General features: G+C 41.2%; 2 protein-coding genes across 3 annotated transcripts in view; both read left to right on the forward strand.

Moving 5' to 3' along the window:
• Nucleotides 1–468: 468 nt before the first annotated feature.
• LOC138853447 (uncharacterized) lies at nt 469–10,839 on the forward strand. The gene is made up of 4 exons (XM_070090131.1): nt 469–905; nt 6,541–6,863; nt 7,431–7,535; nt 9,363–10,839. Exons 1-4 carry the CDS (start codon nt 711–713, stop codon nt 9,529–9,531), a joined length of 792 nt encoding a protein of 263 aa, XP_069946232.1. The 5' UTR covers nt 469–710; the 3' UTR covers nt 9,532–10,839.
• A 5,587-nt stretch (nt 10,840–16,426) lies between these two features.
• Nucleotides 16,427–22,434, forward strand: part of LOC128692597 (nibrin) — a 73,441-nt gene continuing 67,433 nt past the window's right edge. For both annotated transcript variants that reach the window (XM_053781783.1, XM_053781784.1), the window contains exons 1-2: nt 16,427–16,541; nt 20,313–20,446. In XM_053781783.1, the coding sequence (XP_053637758.1) occupies nt 16,508–16,541; nt 20,313–20,446 (168 nt within the window). In that variant the 5' untranslated portion in view covers nt 16,427–16,507. The remainder of the gene's footprint in view (nt 16,542–20,312; nt 20,447–22,434) is intronic.

A 22,434-nucleotide genomic window follows, 5' to 3' on the forward strand; every position in this document is an offset into this window, starting at 1 on the left:
TAATTGCACCAACCACTCCAAAACTATATCCCCATATATATATATATATATATATATATATATATATATATATATATATATATATACATAATTTTCATTCACTGTTTTCCACACCTTCGACAGCAGTCCTGTTTCACTTTACTTAAAGTCCGCGGGTAGTGGTTGGACGGTCCTGCTTAGTCTGAGCCTACAGAGACGTTAGGCTCGCTTAGTCTTCACCTCTCCCACTGTGTTTCTTGTGTCCAGTAATCGTAAGTGCACTCTTGACTCTGCTATTGTTCATGTTTCCACTGAGAATACCTCCCCCTAAATCTTTTGGTCAGCTCCTCGCCAAACTTTCTGGTAATTTCTATTGAACTCTCCACTTTCCTTCAGCTACGGACGGGTGTTGCCATCATGTAACTCTCGTAGTAAAGGGCAGCCACTCGCTACATGTGTTACAAAATGTATTAAACAGAAACGGCAGGACGGTGGATGCTCCCAATGTGAGGGCATGGGCGGAGCTTGGTGGTGGGACGGTGTACCTGGGCACTGAACGTTACAGTTGCAGCAGCAGAGCAGACTTCTATCCTTCACACTGTGACGTACTCGTGTCAGGGCGCTCGCTACACTCCTAACCAGCTACATTTCATCGCCGACGCTGTCAGTAGTGAGATCTTTGACAAGAACAGTCTCCACGACTTCAGTTTCATTCAACAGCAACAACAATAATGAAAATTCACCTGTTTCTCGCTGGGGCGTTAATGCATCTTTCCCATACAACGGCAGCGATGGAACAGGATAGTGAGGTCTCGTACAGCAGGGAGGCAGGTCTGACCTGGCTGCGGGAATTAGCGGCTGACAATTCCAAGATTCTTTCCCGCAATCGCCGAGTGATTGGCATCCCCCTGGGCTCTAACATTGAGGTAATTTGTTGCAAATATTTTTTTCATTTTTGAAGTGGAGTTAATATTAGGTATCCCAGAGTCTTTCAATAATAATATATTAAAAATGCACTGGAACTGAAATTGTATGTCAGTATACGACATACAGTGTCTAACATTGTCCAATGGTAAATAGGTAGGTAGTAGATTCACCTGTATAATCGCCCGGCCTGGGCCTATTCCAGGGGGTGGCCCGGCCTTGGCTCCCTGTCGTGTGAGTGTCTCAGACCAATGTCTGCCATGGGAGGAGGTACAAGTACCTTCTCGTCTTCTGGGACCAGCTGTCCCCAGGCCTAGCCCCATTCCCGCCTCCACGGGGCTCGGAGGGAGAAGCTATGCACCTTGGGCTCCCACAAATCCCGCCCACACTGGGCTCGAAGAGTGTGGCAGCTGCATAGCAGCAGATGATGTCAGGAGGTGTAAAGGCAGCAAGCACTACAGGATTCTTTTGGAGCCACACCCCAGCTTTGGTCATTAAGCCCAAGTGCTGACGAAACTCAAGAATGCCTCTTGCTGTGCGTGTCGCTGCTACTACTACTTCACTTGTCCGTTGCACTTGTCCAACTATTGCCCAATGTATCTGCCACGGTGTGGGCGAAACAATGTAATTAATAATTAATACCTATATCAAGTGCTTCTTAATGGGCTGACGTAGCTAGTGGGTCATTTTTGTAATGCAGTTTAAGACTTTCTGTTCATGACTTTTAAAATTTCCTCCTCTCCATGGATCATTTACACGGTCCATTATTTGTAGCATTTGACCGCACAGTCTGTAGTCTTCCTGTGGTATGTTTTAGCATTTATATTACCTTGTGTTTATTAATATCAAGTTCCGTCATTAATATGTCTGTATTTGTTCATTTTATCTAAATATCCCAGCAGAGTTTGGAAGATTTTTTAATTTTATAGATTGCAGACGCCTTTTCAGATCTGAAAACATGTTTGTATCGTTATGGCTTTCCTCTGGAGTTTACCTGGAGAGAGTTCCGGGGGTCAACGCCCCCGCGGCCAGGTCTGTGACCAAGCCTCCTGGTGGATCATAGCCTGATCAACCAGGCTGTTACTGCTAGCTGCACGCAATCCAACGTACAAGCAACAGCCCGGCTGGTCAGGTACCGATTTTAGGTGTTTGTCCAGTGCCAGCTTGAAGACTGCCAGGGGTCTATTGGTAATCCCCCTTATGTATGCTGGGAGGCAGTTGAACAGTCTCGGGCCCCTGACACTTATTGTGTGGTCTCTTAACGTGCTAGTGACACCCCTGCTTTTCATTGGGAGGATGTTGCATCGTCTGCCAAGTCTTTTGCTTCCGTTGTTAGTGATTTTCGTGTGCAAGTTCGGTACTAGTCTCTCTAGGATTTTCCAGGTGTATATAATCATGTATCTCTCCCGCCTGCGTTCCAGGGAGTACAGGTTCAGGAACCTCAAGCGCTCCCAGTAATTGAGGTGTTTTATCTCCGTTATGCACGCCGTGAAGATTCTCTGTACATTTTCTAGGTCAGCAATTTCACCTGCCTTGAAAGGTGCTGTTAGTGTGCAGCAATATTCCAGCCTAGATAGAACAAGTGACCTGAAGATTGTCATCATAAGCTTGGCATCGCTAGTTTTGAAGGTTCTCATTATCCAACCTGTCATTTTTCTAGCAGCTGCGATTGATGCAATGTTATGGTCCTTGAAGGTGAGATCCTCCGACATGATCACTCCCAGGTCTTTGACGTTGGTTTTTCGCTCTATTTTGTGGAAGGAATTTGTTTTGTACTCTGATGAAGTTTTAATTTCCTCGTGTTTACCATATCGGAGTAATTGAAATTTCTCATCGTTGAACTTCATATTGTTTTCTGCAGCCCAATGAAAGATTTGGTTGATGTCCGCCTGGAGCCTTGCAGTGTCTGCAATGGAAGACACTACAATGCAGATTCGGGTGTCATCTGCAAAGGAAGACACGGTGCTGTGGCTGACATCCTTGTCTATGTCAGATATGAGGATGAGGAACAAGATGGGAGCGAGTACTGTGACTTGTGGAACAGAGCTTTTCACCGTAGCCGCCTCAGACTTTACTCTGTTGACTACAACTATTTGTATTCTGTTTGTGAGGAAATTATAGATCCATCTACCAACTTTTCCTGTTATTCCTTTAGCAAGCATTTTGTGCGCCATTACGCCATGGTCACACATGTCGAAGGCTTTTGCAAAGTCTGTATATATTACATCTGCATTCTTGTCTTCTAGTGCATCTAGGACTTTGTCGTAGTGATCCAATAGTTGAGACAGACAGGAGCGACCTGTTCTAAACCCATGTTGCCCTGGGTTGTGTAATTGATGGGTTTCTAGATGGGTGGCGATCTTGCTTCTTAGGACCCTTTCAAAGATTTTTATGATATGGGATGTTAGTGCTATCGGACTGTTGTTCTTTGCTATTGCTTTACTGCCACCTTTGTGGAGTGGGGTTATGTCTGTTGTTTTTAGTAACTGTGGGACGACCCCCGTGTCCATGCTCCCTCTCCATAGGATGGTAAAAGCTCGTGATAGGGGCCTCTTGCAGTTCTTGATGAACACGGAGTTCCATGAGTCTGGCCCTGGGGCAGAGTGCATGGGCATGTCATTTATCGCCTGTTCGAAGTCATTTGGCGTCAGGATAACATCGGATAGGCTTGTGTTAACCAAATTCTGTGGCTCTCTCATAAAAAATTAATTTTGATCTTCGACTCTCATTTTGCTAATTCAGAAAATGTCAGGACATGTACACAAATAACCCCGCACATAGGAGAGAGAAGCTTATGACGACGTTTCGGTCCTACTTGGACCATTTACAAGTCACAATGACACACGAGAGTGAGGGAGCCAGTATATATAGGCGAGGGGGACGGGTATGGGACAGAGAGAGGAAGAAAACAGTGGAGAAGCAGTGGTAGAGGTAATGCCGGTAGTGGTAGAAGTAGGAGGAATAGTTTTAGAGGCACAAAAGACAGAGTGAAGGGAGGCCACTAAAACTACTACTACTACTACTTTCTACTACCACTACTACGTTTTCCACTACCAGCATTATCTCCGCCACTAAACTTCCTTCTTTCTTCCTCTTTGTCCCATCCCTGTCCCCCTCGCCTATATATACTGGCTCCCTCACTCTCGTGTGTTAGTGTGACTTGGACTATTTACAAAGTTCGACCGAAACGCCGTCATAGGTTTCTCTCCTATGTTCGGGTTATGTGTGTGTTGTTCCATCACGGTATTGTGCCTTTTTGTCCTTTCAGGACATGTAGTGAACATTATTGGAGTAAAGTAATGATAAGACATTAGGCTATTTTCCCTCATTGCTGCTTGCTATTCTATCATGTGAGTCCTCAGAGCTAACGGAATCTTGGAATTTCTAGGAGAGAATACTAAATGACAGACAAAAATGACATTCTAGAAGTGAGGATGATCATTAGGAGATGTTGAGAATACCAGATTAGCGGGACGAGGACGTTAATATGTAGGGCGTTACCTGGGTGTTAACCGACTGTCACAAACTTCTAGATCCAGACCCGGTGATGATAATTTGACGGTTATTAGAGGTCATGTGTGGCAAGAGGCACCCGTGGGCGTCTTGGTTGCTGTCTGTGCAATCTTAATAACAGGTGCGCCGCTTTTGTGGCCGATGTTACATAAATTCAGTTTTACTGATACAATGTGACCCGGGACAGGGCGATAAGGTGGTATTTCTTTGCTAGGAAAAATGGGAATATTTGCCCTGACGCGGGTCTAAGAAATACCCATAACTAGGCCACGAATGGATACAGGAACTGATGTTGTTTACAGATGTAATGCAACGCCTCTAATATTTAAATTTTGCACTTCAAGGAAGGAACAAAGTTATTACAGAACTTGCCCAGTCAGCTTTTAGAATAAAATACTTTTTCCAGAGAGATCTGGCAACAAAGAAATTTGACCACTTTCCCAATCTTAAATAAAAAATAACTAACTGCTTTTCCTGATGTTGAAATTAAAGGCAGTAGATTGAAACAATACGAAGGAAACTTAGAAAGTAATGGTTCTGAGAAGTTTGATAAACTAATTAGTAACTAATGGCATCAACGATGGATGTCCTGTTGCTGCACCTTATGCTTCGGATGTTGCTTTAATAGAAACAGAGCTTATTGAGTTGCAGGAAGATGTGGGTTTGAAGCTAGTACATAAAAGCTCATCTCTGACTGACTTTTGGAAACAAATTCCAGAAGCAAAGCATCCGAATCATCAGAAAGCTGACTTCCAACTACTGTTAATGGGACAACCTAATTGCTGTGAATCTCTTTTCTGTAATGACTCCGATATGGTAAACATGAGGAAATTAAAACTTCATCAGAGTACAAAACAAATTCCTTCCACAAAATAGAGCGAAAAACCAATGTCAAAGACCTGGGAGTGATCATGTTAGAGGATCTCACCTTCAAGGACCATAACATTGTATCAATCGCATCTGCTAGAAAAATGACAGGATGGATAATGAGAACCTTCAAAACTAGAGATGCCAAGCCCATGATGACACTCTTCAGGTCACTTGTTCTATCTAGGCTGGAATATTGCTGCACACTAACAGCACCTTTCAAGGCAGATGAAATTGCTGACTTAGAAAATGTACAGGGAACCTTCACGGCGCGCATAACGGAGATAAAACACCTCAATTACTGGGAGCGCTTGAGGTTCCTGAACCTGTACTTTCTGGGACGCAGGCGGGAGAGATACATGATTATATACACCTGGAAAATCCTAGAGGGACTAGTACCGAACTTGCACACGAAAATCACTCACTACGAAAGCAAAAGACTCGGCAGACGATGCAACATCCCCCAATGAAAAGCAGGGGTGTCACTAGCACGTTAAGAGACCATACAATAAGTGTCAGGGGCCCGAGACTGTTCAACTGCCTCCCAGCATACATAAGGGGGATGACCAACAGACCCCTGGCAGTCTTCAAGCTGGCACTGGACAAGCACCTAAAATCGGTACCTGACCAGCCGGGCTGTGGCTCGTACGTTGGATTGCGTGCAGCCAGCAGTAACAACCTGGTTGATCAAGCTCTGATCCACCAGGAGGCCTGTTCACAGACCGGGCCGCGGGGGCGTTGACCCCCAGAACTCTCTCCAGGTAAGCTCCAGGTAAATGAAATTTATCGAGTCAAAACATCGTTCTATCCTCACTAACAGTCACCTCACTGAGCTTATAAGAACAGCTCTGACATCCTACCAATCAAATTTTAAACTATTAACTGCAAAAACTAAGACTCAGTCTTCAACGAGCAGAGATTAAACATTCTTCTTTGGTGAGTAGGCCTACTGTATAGTTGTATTTTTATTTTTTATAAATAGTTTCAAAATAATAATTTCTGTGGCTCTTGAACATTCAAGAATGTATGAAATGTATTACATGTGGCCCTTCTTATCGAAGAACTTGGCCACCCTTTCCATAAAGCAAAATAATAAATTAAAACAGTTTACAAATAATGAATTGTATCGCTATTAAGCTTTACAAAGTGAAGGTATTCCTTACACAGCTAACGTCCAGGCTAGTGACTTATATACAAGTAGTTGAATCACACTTTCTAAATTCGACCATTGGTCTTTAAAGTGTGGTCTTCCCTCAGGTGAGATGGTCGCTGAACTTACCCTTCAACACTTTCACCTTATATGGCGGCGTGTTAAATATTGGTATACCAGTCAAGTTTCCCATGCCGGAAGCCTTCATTGTTGGGGGAAGCTTCAAGAAGCGATCCGTTGGCGGCCCTGACGAAGGTCCTGACGACTTTCCTAACGACAATCCTGACATCATTGACGCCCTTCCTGAACGCTACACCTACTGGTACCAGAACGACAAGGGCAGCCAACTGGAACGCTATTCCAGGTCAAGGCGAGCCTCAAGGCAGGAACGATTATTCCTCTACAAGTACATGGAAACAGCCTTTAATAAGTGAGTCTCAAACTTGTCATATTAAAGCCAGGGGCTATTTCCTGTTTTTATTACTTCTAATAACTTGTTGAGGCGTTTTAGAGACTGGCTTGGTATTTTTTGATATTGAATTCTCTGGTTAGACCTTGACATTAAGAAATTCTTCCATATAAGTTATTGTGTGCAGTGTACATAGGTTATGCAATGACATCTGTGTTCTATTATCCAGGAAGTATCGTTTCTACAACTAGATTCATTCAGATTAGTCTCACTGTAAACTATTTTTATTAAGCAGTATTACACGACACCCTTCAGGGATTTTCACATTCTACTCACGATCTCATTCCTGGCTTTTTTAACTTAAATTTGTATAGAAATGGCTAATATGAAAGTTATGTAGAAGTTTTAGAGTTGTGTAGCCAAAAGTTATTACTTTTAAAGAGTTAATCTTGAGTGCTGTGTAGTTATAATATTCAGTATTTCTGATTATAATAAGAAACTTTAGTGTTATGCAGTCTTTATCTGTTATGCATTCACTTTCTTATATACGTTTTATTTTACGATCACCATGGATCCTCGTATGTGCAGGGCAGGAGTAGACGGTCGCACATGCCTCCTGAGAGCCATCTGTGAGGTGGCTGATGCGCCCTTTGACCAGGGACTGCTTGGAAAGATGATAAACACATTCTTAGCGTGAGTTCTAAAGATGGCATGGATTTTTTTTTATTTTTAAAAATACGAATATATCAGCAATGTGCAGTTACCTTTTTCTATATGCTAGTTATATATTAGGAACAAATGCTAGTTGTTTTCTTGTCGTATTCCATAGGATGAATTTCGTACTTAGTGAAAATTACACATGTGCAACATCTGGGTGTCCAGAGGCGTCGTAAGGAGGGGGTGCGGTGGGGCGGGCCGCCCCGGGTGACACCATTTAGGGGGTGACACCATTTAGGGGGTGACACCATTTAGAGGGTGACACCATTTAGGGGGTGACACCATTTAGGAGTAACACCATAGTGCCTCTAAAGAAGGTAACACTATGACCAAAACCATGCTGCAGCAACCTAAGAGAAAAATGTTTCGTTTCTATATAGCCTATTATAGGATTACATAGTACAAATAGGACTATATAGGGAAAATCATTGATTTTGATGTGATAGATGATTTTGCAGGATTGAAGGCAAGGAAATGAAATATCGGTGTCTTCGAGATGTTACCTGTACTCAAGGTTAAATCGGAACTAGTTTTTTTCTTTATTTTTCAAGTTTTTTTTTTCATTGTTGAAGATAAATAAATGTAGGATCTGTTGCCTGTAGTCAAAGTGATATTTGAGTTTATATTTTCTCAATATTACTACGTTCTCATTGCTAAACATTAGTCACTGGTCATGCAGCAGTGATGTAATTGGAGTTTACTACCCCTATCCCCCCGCCCTTGGATTTCATGGGGGGTGACACCAAAGATTCCAATGCCCCGGGTGACACCAACCCTAGCGACGCCTTTGTGGGTATCTTTATTGTAAACGTTTCGCCATCCAATGACTTTATCAATACAGATTCTAGGATATAACTTGAAGACAATAGAACTATATACAAAACATGAGGTAATCTGTCCCTCAGCCTTGAGTTGGTGTGAAGATCGCTGTAGTTGTAGAGATTCTGGAGTACAGGCAAGGAGACTGGCGCTTATACAGGCGTCAGTGTTGAAGTCCGTCAGCCATAAGTATTCAAAGTATTTCATTAAAGGTTCGGCAGTTGCATGAACTTCGAATGTTTCATTCTGGCCTAGTAGGAATTTCTTTTGCCTGGGAATTGCCGTCTCTCAGGATGGCCCATCCCATACACAGTAGAAATTATTTTATGAAGATACCTCAGACACGATATATCCACTACCTCCAGCCCTCTCCTCGCTGCAACATTCACAGCCCATGCTTCACACACCATACACCTACACATTACCCATATTTTGCCTTCATCATCATCTATGCAGGCTAAAGGACTGAGCATCTGTTTTCAAGGCTGAGACTAAACACCTCAAAATTGCCTTTCCATTCCTTTCACTGTGTCTGTTAGTCACCTTCGTATTTGACTGAAGAAGCCTGTATGCAGGTGAAACGTTTCGAAAATAAAGATAGACACATGTTGCTCATGTATCTTATTCACATGCTTTGTTAGCAAAATATATGGTAGTAAATATCTCTTATCTTTACTTGAGCACAACAATATATCCAGCCTAGCATGCACTCGTGGAAAGAACAGATATCATATTAATATTAAAGTTCTTTCCCCTTCCCTCCTAAAAATATATTTGAAATTTTTACTAAATTTTATCCTTCAATGACTGAAGCACTTTTTTATTTAGGCAGGGTACACACAAGTACCGTTACCATGCATAGTGTAAATTACCTAGGATAATCAAAAAAGTCAGTGACTTATTTCTCTTCGTCCTTCAACTTTTTAAGTTCTAATTCTCCTGCTCTGCAATACCTCTCAAACACATTTTCCCCCCCCCATACAGAGCTTCGACTGCTGGTCGACCAGACACTGTGGAGGAGAGGAAGGAGTATGACCTTTTCATCGAGGCTGAGTTACATGGTAAAGTGACCGGCAGATGTGAGGAACGCTACCACCAGTGTCACACTTCACCCTTCGACCTCATCCCTTACATGGTCCACACCCTCAGCTAGTAGCCCTCGTGACCCTCACTCAGTGTGTGGTTGTCTGCTGTGACAATCGTCTGGAGATATCCTGTGGTGAGGGCGTTGTCAACCAGCACTTCGTATGGTTTCGATCTCTAAACGAAGTGCCGGTCTGATCATTTGATACGAACATCGGCAGATAGGGCATTATATATTACTAACATAATTTTCTATTATATTAGTCCAGCATTTACCAGAGTAGTAATCTTGTTGCAGTGACGTCACTGGCAGCAGAAGTCGTCTGGCAGGGAACTCATCTTTTAGTGTTGTCATTTTGTAGCAATGCGTGCTTGCAACAGTCTTTTTTTTACGTCAACATCTTATTAGTTCCAGATTTTCTAAAATTACTAAAACTAGCCACGATACGTCTGCCAACGTTGCAGTCGAAAAGCAGGAAACGTTAAAATTCTGTATCAGTCTTGATGCGAGGCGACTTGTTTTACACCAATCATTTTCTTGCGTGATTACCAGCGTCATTTTGTGAACGTTACTTGCAGTTTTGAAAGGTAAACAGGTTGTTACATTAACCTATGAAAAAAAATGTATGTTCACACCGAGGAAGAAAATAAAAAAAAGGCTACCACACGCCTGGCAATGCACATCAAACGATGTTTGTTACATCTCAAATGTTTCAATGGGTGGACTGATAAGTTGGAAGAAATCCTCATTCAGTTGACCAATTTTCCAGTGATGGGTCATCACCTGGCTGAGATCGGCAACTGTAAATTAACTCCCGTGGAATGTTACCTAACCTAATTTGATAATGAGGTGGTGGAGCAGTTCCAGGCAGCATTCAAATTGTGAGAGTATCACTCATGGACTGGGAATGAGTTGTTTGAAACAACGTCAGCCCTTGTGGCTTAGCGCTTCTTTTTTATTATAATAATAATTACAATTGAAACAACGTCGTCCGCCAGCACCGTTGTCTGGAAGAAATGTCTTGTGGCAGCGTTATCGTCTGGCAGCGTTATCGTCTGGCAGCAACATCCCTGGCAGCTTTGTCGTCTGGCAGCAACATCCCTGGCAGCTTTATCGTCTGGCAACAACATCCCTGGCAGCTTTATCGTCTGGCAACAACATCCCTGGCAGCTTTATCGTCTGGCAGCAACATCCCTGACAGCTTTGTCGTCTGGCAGCAACATCCCTGGCAGCTTTATCGTCTGGCAACAACATCCCTGGCAGCTTTATCGTCTGGCAGCAACATCCCTGGCAGCTTTGTCGTCTGGCAGCAACATCCCTGGCAGCTTTATCGTCTGGCAGCAACATCCCTGGCAGCTTTATCGTCTGACAGCAACATCCCTGGCAGCTTTATCGTCTGGCAGAAACATCCCTGGCAGCTTTGTCGTCTGGCAGCAACATCCCTGGCAGCTTTATCGTCTGGCAGCAACATCCCTGGCAGCGTTATCGTCTGGCAGCAACATCCCTGGCAGCTTTGTCGTCTGGCAGCAACATCCCTGGCAGCTTTGTCGTCTGGCAGCAACATCCCTGGCAGCGTTATCGTCTGGCAGCAACATCCCTGGCAGCTTTGTCGTCTGGCAGCAACATCCCTGGCAGCTTTGTCGTCTGGCAACAACATCGTCTGGAAACATTATTATTATAATCAAAACCAAGCCCTAAAGCCAAGTCTGGAAACTGTGTTACTTAGTAAACATATTTTGTCCATTTATATTGCTACTTTCCCACTTCCCTCCCACATTTACTCAGTATTCATCATAGGATGTTTACAGTCCCTACACTAATACAAAAATTAATACGTATTGGATTTTGTAAGTAAGTTTATTCAGGTATACACAAATAGTTACATACATCATCATACATAGCAGCATGTATGTAAAGTATCTAGGATAACCCAGAAAAGTTAGACAGAGTAGGGACTTGCCGCCATTGGGGTCCTTTTACCTTACTATTATAATATAAAGGTGATAATATTATTCTATAAAGGAAATAACATTTTAATAGTATAATAATAAGACTATCTACACGATGGTCATTACTAGAAATAAGGTAAAATTACACGTGTGTTAGCTAAAAAACTAAAAAATCATTCCCGTGCATTCCTAGGCACATCCTCATGAACTTTCTCTGCACAGGTTGTATATTATGTAATATCTGCCTGTGTCTCACCACTCACAACTGTGAGTGTGTAATTTACCTTGGGTACTTTATGATTATGAGCTCCCATTTATTTTAAATAATTTTAAACTCTTATCTAACAGCAAATAACCTAGACCTATTTTTAATTTGTTTATGCAGGTAAATACTATCAATAAGTCCTTGAGAATAATGAGAATTAATATAATGCTTGAGGCTCTCTGAGAGCCGCTTCTGGCAGACCTCCTGACCAGTGTAGCTTCAGCAAGTTTATTTAGGTACAGCTACATATAAGTTTAATTTATCAAGCCTAGTAACACATGTGTAAAGTGAATGAGCTCCCAGAAGTGATTGTCTCCACCTTCATATAGTTAATTTACATATTCACTTCAAAATACGTGTATTTCAGATTGCTCTGTGATCCGAGAAATGTATCCCTGTATCTCATAAGCTCAGCCTCCTCTACCTCACTGCATGCAAAAAGAATAGTGTAGAATGCTCGTTAATTATAAAACTAAATTATTTTTTTTTTAAAGTTTTATATTTTCTTTAAAACTGATTTTTTTTTAGGCTTATAAGATAATATCTTAACATATATCTATTTATTAAATTATGGCCACTCAAGGGACCTATGACTTATTGGTTTAGCTTTCCTTAATTGTAACAATAGTAACAATATTTATGGATTTATTTATTCCTTAGAAATTTTCTCACTCCATTATGGAAAAATAAATACTTCACTGTTATTCGTGGATTTTTTTTTTATGCAGGCCAGCCACCGTCTTACCAGACATGCCGCCCTTATTAATATAATATGATTTGTTGCATATATAACCTAATCTAGCTTTGTCTTGCCTAACTCTAAATAAAAATAGTTTGTTAGCTTACAGGAAATGATAATACATTGTGTGGAAGCTAGTAAGAAAGTTAAGGAAGTCAGATCAAGACGTCTGTTTTTGTACTGACACGTATAAAACATTATAGAAATAAATCAAACGTCAATTATGTACAAAAACAATAAAATATCAAGATTTAATAAGGTTAGGATAGGTACGGTTTGTTTTCTGACCAGCCACTGGAACTTTTGTTCATCTGACCGAGGCCTTCCACCGGCTCATCGTTCTACCCCTGAAAAATATATTAGCATTTTATGTTTTGTTTTAATTATTAAGATTTAAGGAACATATTGAAAACTTAATAAAAATTGTTTAGTATCCTTTGTTTTTTTCATTTGCTGAATTTATATAATACTGAATTACATTTGCGTGTGTATAATATATACACATATCAGACATTAATGCCATATGCACTATTATTTTTGTGAATGAATAGTTATTATTTAATTGATAAACAATAGTAAAACCCACCATCATAAAGATTACACTACCAATGTTTCTCGACATGAAATCAACTAGTTCATTATATCCCAACTATCATGCAAGCCAGGGTAACAATGTCACTTTTATATGAATCACTGTACCCTCAAATTTAACAGTGTAGGATTTAACGCAACACCTCGGGTAGTTTAACTTCTGTGTCCCTGATACAATGCAGATATATTACTGTTAATGAAATACCCAAGTATGTAGCCTGGTCCCATAGCCTTCGCGGTATATAGTTCACTAATTATTTTCACTACTTGTTTGTATTGTTTCCAGCACTCGTATTCTCTCTCACTTTCACTCTGTCATTTACTCTTACTCTACTCTGACTCTTTGGCAGTTTTCTTAATTCCACTGAGAATACCACCCTAAATATTTTGTTCTGCTCCTCGCAAAATTCTTGATTATTGTGAGTTCCCCTTACCTGGAGTTTACCTGGAGAGAGTTCCGGGGGTCAACGCCCCCGCGGCCCGGTCTGTGACCAGGCCTCCTGGTGGATCAGAGCCTGATCAACCAGGCTGTTGCTGCTGGCTGCACGCAAACCAACGTACGAGCCACAGCCCGGCTGGTCAGGTACCGACTTTAGGTGCTTGTCTAGTGCCAGCTTGAAGACTGCCAGGGGTCTGTTGGTAATCCCCCTTATGTATGCTGGGAGGCAGTTGAACAGTCTCGGGCCCCTGACACTTATTGTATGGTCTCTTAACGTGCTAGTGACACCCCTGCTTTTCATTGGGGGGATGTTGCATCGTCTGCCAAGTCTTTTGCTTTCGTAAAAGACTCCTTCCTTCTTCAACCTTATTACCTAGTCCTTCACATTTATCTTCCTTCTGATTTGGCTCTACATCAGCTCTGGCTCAGATTTAGCTTTTGATGCTAAGTCATTCTCAAACTGCGATTCGGCCTCTTCTTATCCATGCACATTCATTTCTGGCCTTTCTGCTTGCTTCCCTGCTCTCTGGTGTTCTTTTCTGCCTATGTCTTCCATGCGCTTAGCTTTTGCCTCCCTGCGCCTCTGAGTGAATCATGGGCTCATTCTTGGTATAGTTACACAAATTTAGGTGATAACGTTTATCATACATCGTAATATTTGTGCAAATTTACCTCGGATAACTCCCAGAAAAGTCAGACGAAGTACGAATTTCTCCTCGGTACTTTCCAGCTACATACTCTGTGAATACATTTGTTGTCATTCCTTATAGCTCTCTATCCCACTGCTTAGAAATTTCCCAACTCCACCATAGTTTCCTCCTTTAAAGTTAGGTTTGTCCCTTCATTCGTACTCTCTATTCCTCACTATTCTCTAAGCTCACTATTCCACAAGGCATTCAAATCATAGTACTGAGCGGTCTCTAGCACCAAGAAGCATCTCAAATGCGATGTCCGTAACAACAGTCTCTTAAGGTAAACATAAGGTCCGGCCTTGCTGGCTAGCAACCCTTGCCTTAGTTGTGTCCCTGACATATTGACCCGTGAAATTTCCCATCGCCACCTCCAGCAGTTTAGATCTCCATGTTTCCGCCCTCCGTGTGGCTCCAGACTTTTCCTTATGGTTCAAATCTCCAAAGGTCATTAGCAGATACCTCTGCTAGTGACCATTGGTTACTAAACTTAGGGTGTGGGCGTTATGCTCATCTAGGACTTGCAAGAGGGTGTCCATATGACCCATTTGGGGCCTTCTACTTTAAATAACAAAAAAAAGGCACAATACCGTGACTGGAACAATACACAAATAACTCGGACCTAAACGTCGTCGTAGCTTCTCTCTTCTATGTGCGGGTTATTTGTGTAACTTCTGCTTTGTTGTTATTTGCAAAGGTACTTCTCTCTTATGGCCCAGCTTAAGTACATTTCCGCAAGAGAGGTTCCTTATTTTATTAATTTGAACATGATACATAGAAGTACAAGGAAATACAGTGGTTAAGTGTAACATGCCAAAGCCCCTTGTATGCAGAGCATAATGGGCAGGCTTAAAATTAACTTAAGATTAACTAAGCAGTGATATATTCAGTGGTAAACATTATTGTAAACAAATAACAATTAAGCACAAATGAGTATTTCAAAGACAGGTCATACTGTCATTTACTGTGTGCTGAGCATTCAGTAGAATGGAGTATTCTGTTAGGTAATGTAATTAAAAATAACAAAGTTTGATTGGGGTCACAGGTTAAACATTTATGAGATACAATTATTCAGTATTTATTTAGTTGAGGGTGAGTAAGTGATTTTTAAGAAGAGACTTGAATTTATAAACAGACAGTGTTTCTTTTATATTCACAGGTAATAAATTCCAGATTTTTGGGCCTTTTATGTGCATTGAGTTTTTGCAAAGTGTGAGATGGACACGAGGAACATCAAAGAGTGATCTGTGTCTTGTGTTATGGTCATGTGTTCTGTTGAGGTTGGTAAGGAGACGTTTGAGGGGAGGGTTTACATCCGAGTTAAGTGTTCTATGTATGTAGTAAGTACAATAATAAGTATGGATGTTTTGTTTGGTGAGTAGGTTTAGAGTTTTGAATATTGGTGGAGTGTGCTGCCTGTAGTGGGAATTTTTTATTCTGACTGCAGCCTTTTGTTGGGTAATTAATGGTATGAGATGGTTTATTGTTGTTGAGCCCCATGCACAAATTCCATAGGTGAGATAGGGGTAAATAAGTGAGTGATATAGGGCCAGGAGGGCTGACTGTGGAATATAGTACTGTATCTTCGATAGTATGCTCGTAAAGGGCTCTTGATCTAAGGAATTGGATCTGTGCTCTAATTCCCTGAATAAAGCCTGAATGCATTCCACCCCACCCCTTACAAACACTGTATAATCCCTATGGGTTTAGCGTTCCCCCATAATAATCTTCAGAAAATCATGAAGGAGGGTGGATGCGCCGTAAGCTGTCAGCAGCCCTTACAAACCCAACAGACAAGAATAAAACTTGCATAACAATGAACCTTACCCAGCGCTGAATATTTGAAGCTGACTGGATGAGGCTTTATCAAGTAATAGAAAAAAATCAGAAAGAAAAACAATCTAGCAACCACTTGAGATATACCTTCGGGATACCTATAATCGGGAGCTTTTCAGAAAATATGTTAGTCATTTTTTTTGTGCCAATTGTAAACCATTCTTTATTAAAATAGCTTAGCGATTCTTTTTGATTATAATAATAATAATTTATTAAAATAGTTATTTTATTTGTTTTATTTTAATCCCTCAGGAGTCAAGGTCACGAACAAAACACGTTCAAGAGGCTCATGTTATGTAATGTTTAAGTAAATTTGTTGTTGCAAAATACATCGAATACATTTATTCCAGTAAACATAAGTACTTTTAAAGAATCAAAGAAAATAAAAAAAATAAAGATTATGTATTTTGCCACTGCATTAATTAATATCGTCTTAATGAAATAAATTATATAACCCGGAGACAAGAGTGTCCAATATTTTGGTGGTGATCTCCCGTGGTGGTGTTCCCGCGCTCAACCTTCTGATATTACCCTGGAATGTGGGTTTTAGAGAAAGATGGGACACCTCCAGGTAATTAATGAGTCTCCATGTCCACTAATCTAGCTGCTGGAAATAAGTAGAGAGGATGATAATGGTGTAGAGAGGGACAACATGGGCAGTACCCTGCCACTGCTGACTATTGTATTAATATTCTGTTTGTTTTACTAAGGTGTATATATATATTTTTATTACTATGCATATTTTCTGACATTGAATAACTTAAAACATATTTACAATGATTGTCATAAGCACAATATTGGTATCTGTCGCGCGAGAGATGAGCTTTATCAAATGTCTATTATTATTATTATTATAATCAAGGGGGAAGCGCTAAACCCGGAGGATTATACAGCGCCTAGGGGGGGGGATGTGGAAGGCATTCAGGCTTAATTCGGGGAACTGGAGCACAGATCCAATTCCCTAAATCAAGAGCCCCTCACCAACATCAAGGAACCTTCCTTGAGGGGATCAAATGTCTAGAAATTAATTTTTGTGTTTTTCCAAGATTTCTGCAGCGGTTATTTTAAACACATGATTATTTTGGACACACTTGTGCAACACCTGCAGTGATGTTTTCTGAAAATGACCTAAATAAATTTCACTTTAACCTGTTAACTTTTTCTCACTTATCGTATAAAAAACATTAATAATGCAATTATAACTATTTTTAAGAAATATAATATTTGCATGTTTTGATGTTTATAATGCAGTTGTTAATGTTTGATACTTAGACAAGGTCCTGCAGTCTAAAGTCTTGAAAATAAGAAGACTTTCCCTTCCTAGCTTACAGTATATGGTTCTTGCATTTAATGCTGATATTAAGTTTAGAATTCCTTTGTTGCACTTGCCCTTTCTTCACTCTATGCTGGTAGAGTATGGCAGCCTGTGCATAACAGGGAATATAATAACCTTGTGGTTGTTGCAGCCGTTTAACACTATCCACAATGCTTCTTAAAATTAGGTAAGATTTTTAACGTGGAGAGTTAGCCACCCAAGAAAGTCAATGCATCATCGAGGACTCTGTCTTATTTCCATTGGGGTCTTTCAGTTTTGTCCCCAGGATGCAACCCACACCAGTTAACTAACACCCAGGTACCTACATACTGCTACGTAGGAGAATAGGGACAGCAGGTGTAAGGAAATGTGCCCATTGTTTCCACCCATACCGGGGATTGAACCAGGGGCTCTGGTGGCCTGGTGGTTAACGCTCTCGCTTCACACGGTGAGGGCCTGGGTTCGATTCCCAGCCAGAGTAGAAACATTGGACGTGTTTCTTTCCACCTGTTGTCTATGTTCCCCATCAGTAAAATGGGTACCTGGGTGTTAGTCGACTGGTGTGTGGTCGCATCCTGGGACACTGACCTAAGGAGGCCTGGTCACAGACCGGGCCGCGGGGGCGTTGATCCCCGGAACTCTCTCCAGATAAACTCCAGATAGACACTCAGTGTGTGAGGCGAGAGCAATATAAGATGCTGGTTTCATAATCTTTACTTTTGGTGCCAAAAAGTAGAATTCCCCAGTTATCCCAGAGAAACCAATTAATTTTATGGATACATCATGCAATTATTACAATATTTGCTTGACTCACTTCCTCTATAACTTGAACTTGAACCCTTTAACTGTCAGTTATGTAGATCTATGTCATTGGGATCAGTGTCACTGCTGTAGTTCTGTCATTGGGATCAGTGTCACTGCTGTAGCTCTGTCATTGGGATCAGTGTCACTGCTGTAGCTCTGTCATTGGGATCAGTGTCACTGCTGTAGCTCTGTCATTGGGATCAGTGTCACTGCTGTAGCTCTGTCATTGGGATCAGTGTCACTGTTGTAGCTCTGTCATTGGGATCAGTGTCACTGCTGTAGCTCTGTCATGGGATCAGTAACACTGCTGTAGCTGTCATTGGGATCAGTGTCACTGCTGTAGCTCTGTCATTGGGATCAGTGTCACTGCTGTAGCTCTGTCATTGGGATCAGTGTCACTGCTGTAGCTCTGTCATGGGATCAGTGTCACTGCTGTAGCTCTGTCATGGGATCAGTAACACTGCTGTAGCTCTGTCATTGGGATCAGTGTCACTGCTGTAGCTCTGTCATTGGGATCAGTGTCACTGCTGTAGCTCTGTCATTGGGATCAGTGTCACTGCTGTAGCTCTGTCATTGGGATCAGTGTCACTGCTGTAGCTCTGTCATTGGGATCAGTGTCACTGCTGTAGATCTCATTGGGATCAGTGTCACTGCTGTAGCTCTGTGTCATTGGGATCAGTGTAACTGCTGTAGCTCTGTCATTGGGATCAGTGTCACTGCTGTAGATCTCATTGGGATCAGTGTCACTGCTGTAGCTCTGTCATTGGGATCAGTGTCACTGCTGTAGATCTCATTGGGATCAGTGTCACTGCTGTAGCTCTGTGTCATTGGGATCAGTGTCACTGCTGTAGATCTCATTGGGATCAGTGTCACTGCTGTAGCTCTGTCATTGGGATCAGTGTCACTGCTGTAGATCTATGTCATTAGGATCAGTATCACTGCTGTAGATCTATGCATAATTTCTAGTTCCCTCCAATTTGTTATGAGCAACAAATTTTAGCATAGATGTGAGACTGGGCATGCACATATAAAAAAAAAACTTGCCTCATGCAGTACACAACAGAAACAATTAACTTCTGACCTTGTGTTTGGATTAAAATAGTGTTTTGCAGGCATTTTCTAGGGTAATTTTATTGATTCTATTAGCTGTTTCTTGGGGTCACTAGGTATACTGGAATACATACTAATGAAATGGAGAAGATTTTGGTCAGTTTCAAAACCAGAAATAGGCCTCATACTGACAGAAATTGTTGATATTAGGTGATTTTTCTTGGGAAAAGGTAGGGTACCCCTACCCACCCCTGTTTCTTATGGGTTTTACTAAGTCTGCTTTGATTGTTGGGATGGTCTAAACCATGACTAAGTGTTCTTGGTTATAGTTTATTAGCCAAGATATAGGGAAAACATCAAATGTGTGTGACAGTGGATTTAAATTGGAAGGCAAGTGTTATATAGAAGCCAGGGGATGTCATTAATGAACAAAACGAAGGTTGCTTTAGTGGCTGGAATGCTTAGTGTCTGTTTTAAACTTTGCTTTTAAATTGGAATTTGCTAAAAAATCCTGTAAAATTAGCAAATTACCAATTTGTGTGTGCTTAATAAGACAATTCTGATTGCTGAATGATCAGTTTCTTGTGACTAATGGACAGTATGGAAGGCATAATAACAATATAGCCAGAAATTGGGTCAGTTTAGGCATTGGAATTGGCCTAACATAGGTCTCATAGTGGGTGAAATCATTTGTGTAAGCCTGCATCTTTGGTATCATTATCTTTAGAAAAAATTCTCAACTATGTTCGAAGACAATTTAAAAAATGGCAACCAAGGTGCTTTCACATTCACTCTATTTCAGTACCTCTATCTACCCTCTGTGATGGGGTATATAAGTTGGCATTCACTTCCTCTCTAGCACTTGACAAAGCTTGCACTTGAGCAAAACACTGCCTAATAAATGCCTTACTAATTATCTTTTTTTTTACCCCATTTGTTGGTGGCTTGCTTCTTATTCCAAAGATTATCATGTCTGACAAGTGAATTTTAAACTTATATTTCTGAAGAGTAGTACATGACTTAATGTTACAGACCATTGACAATATCATATTTGGTGACTTAGAACAATTGATAGTAATTTTATTTACCATATGAAATTTAAAACAATTAACATAGTAATTTTTATTTTCCAGATGAAATTCAAAACAATTAACAGTAATTTTTATTTACCAGATGAAATTCACTTCTTGTACTGTGGGACACTACTGCTGGTGACCCGACGTGAGGGTCACATTCTTCTTCAGGGTGATGTCTCCATCAGCCGACAGCATGCTGCTATTTTTATTACTCACTCGATTGAAAATTTGGTAAGTCTTTGGATATACCCTTTCATCTCTTCTTTTAATTTTTAATCTGTAGCTAATTATGTAATCAAAAATAATTTTCCTATCACATAGGTATTAAGAGTCTCTAGTATTATGTACTCTGCCATTCAGTATAATGATGATGGTTTTGCATGTGCTGCATCAGCAGAACAGAAGATAGTCTTGAACAGTCTTCTGAGACTCCATTGTCATGGTCATGATCAAACTCCATTGTACATTTGACTGCAGCAATAGAACTGATAAGAATAATAGGTCTTTCTGATTATTTTATTTTTATTATCACACCGGCCGATTCCCACCAAGGCAGGGTGGCCCGAAAAAGAAAAACTTTCACCATCATTCACTCCATCACTGTCTTGCCAGAAGGGTGCTTTACACTACAGTTTTTAAACTGCAACATTAACACCCCTCCTTCAGAGTGCAGGCACTGTACTTCCCATCTCCAGGACTCAAGTCCGGTATGCCGGTTTCCCTGAATCCCTTCATAAATGTTACTTTGCTCACACTCCAACAGCACGTCAAGTATTAAAAACCATTTGTCTCCATTCACTCCTATCAAACACGCTCACGCATGCCTGCTGGAAGTCCAAGCCCCTCGCACACAAAACCTCCTTTACCCCCTCCCTCCAACCCTTCCTAGGCCGACCCCTACCCCGCCTTCCTTCCACTACAGACTGATACACTCTTGAAGTCATTCTGTTTCGCTCCATTCTCTCTACATGTCCGAACCACCTCAACAACCCTTCCTCAGCCCTCTGGACAACAGTTTTGGTAATCCCGCACCTCCTCCTAATTTCCAAACTACGAATTCTCTGCATTATATTCACACCACACATTGCCCTCAGACATGACATCTCCACTGCCTCCAGCCTTCTCCTCGCTGCAACATTCATCACCCACGCTTCACACCCATATAAGAGCGTTGGTAAAACTATACTCTCATACATTCCCCTCTTTGCCTCCAAGGACAAAGTTCTTTGTCTCCACAGACTCCTAAGTGCACCACTCACTCTTTTTCCCTCATCAATTCTATGATTCACCTCATCTTTCATAGACCCATCCGCTGACACGTCCACTCCCAAATATCTGAATACGTTCACCTCCTCCATACTCTCTCCCTCCAATCTGATATTCAATCTTTCATCACCTAATCTTTTTGTTATCCTCATAACCTTACTCTTTCCTGTATTCACCTTTAATTTTCTTCTTTTGCACACCCTACCAAATTCATCCACCAATCTCTGCAACTTCTCTTCAGAATCTCCCAAGAGCACAGTGTCATCAGCAAAGAGCAGCTGTGACAACTCCCACTTTGTGTGTGATTCTTTATCTTTTAACTCCACGCCTCTTGCCAAGACCCTCGCATTTACTTCTCTTACAACCCCATCTATAAATATATTAAACAACCACGGTGACATCACACATCCTTGTCTAAGGCCTACTTTTACTGGGAAAAAATTTCCCTCTTTCCTACATACTCTAACTTGAGCCTCACTATCCTCGTAAAAACTCTTCACTGCTTTCAGTAACCTACCTCCTACACCATACACTTGCAACATCTGCCACATTGCCCCCCTATCCACCCTGTCATACGCCTTTTCCAAATCCATAAATGCCACAAAGACCTCTTTAGCCTTATCTAAATACTGTTCACTTATATGTTTCACTGTAAACACCTGGTCCACACACCCCCTACCTTTCCTAAAGCCTCCTTGTTCATCTGCTATCCTTTTCTCCGTCTTACTCTTAATTCTTTCAATTATAACTCTACCATACACTTTACCAGGTACACTCAACAGACTTATCCCCCTATAATTTTTGCACTCTCTTTTATCCCCTTTGCCTTTATACAAAGGAACTATGCATGCTCTCTGCCAATCCCTAGGTACCTTACCCTCTTCCATACATTTATTAAATAATTGCACCAACCACTCCAAAACTATATCCCCACCTGCTTTTAACATTTCTAT

Source organism: Cherax quadricarinatus, chromosome 30 (assembly GCF_038502225.1).
Source record: "Cherax quadricarinatus isolate ZL_2023a chromosome 30, ASM3850222v1, whole genome shotgun sequence".
Taxonomy (NCBI): Eukaryota; Metazoa; Arthropoda; class Malacostraca; order Decapoda; family Parastacidae; genus Cherax; species Cherax quadricarinatus.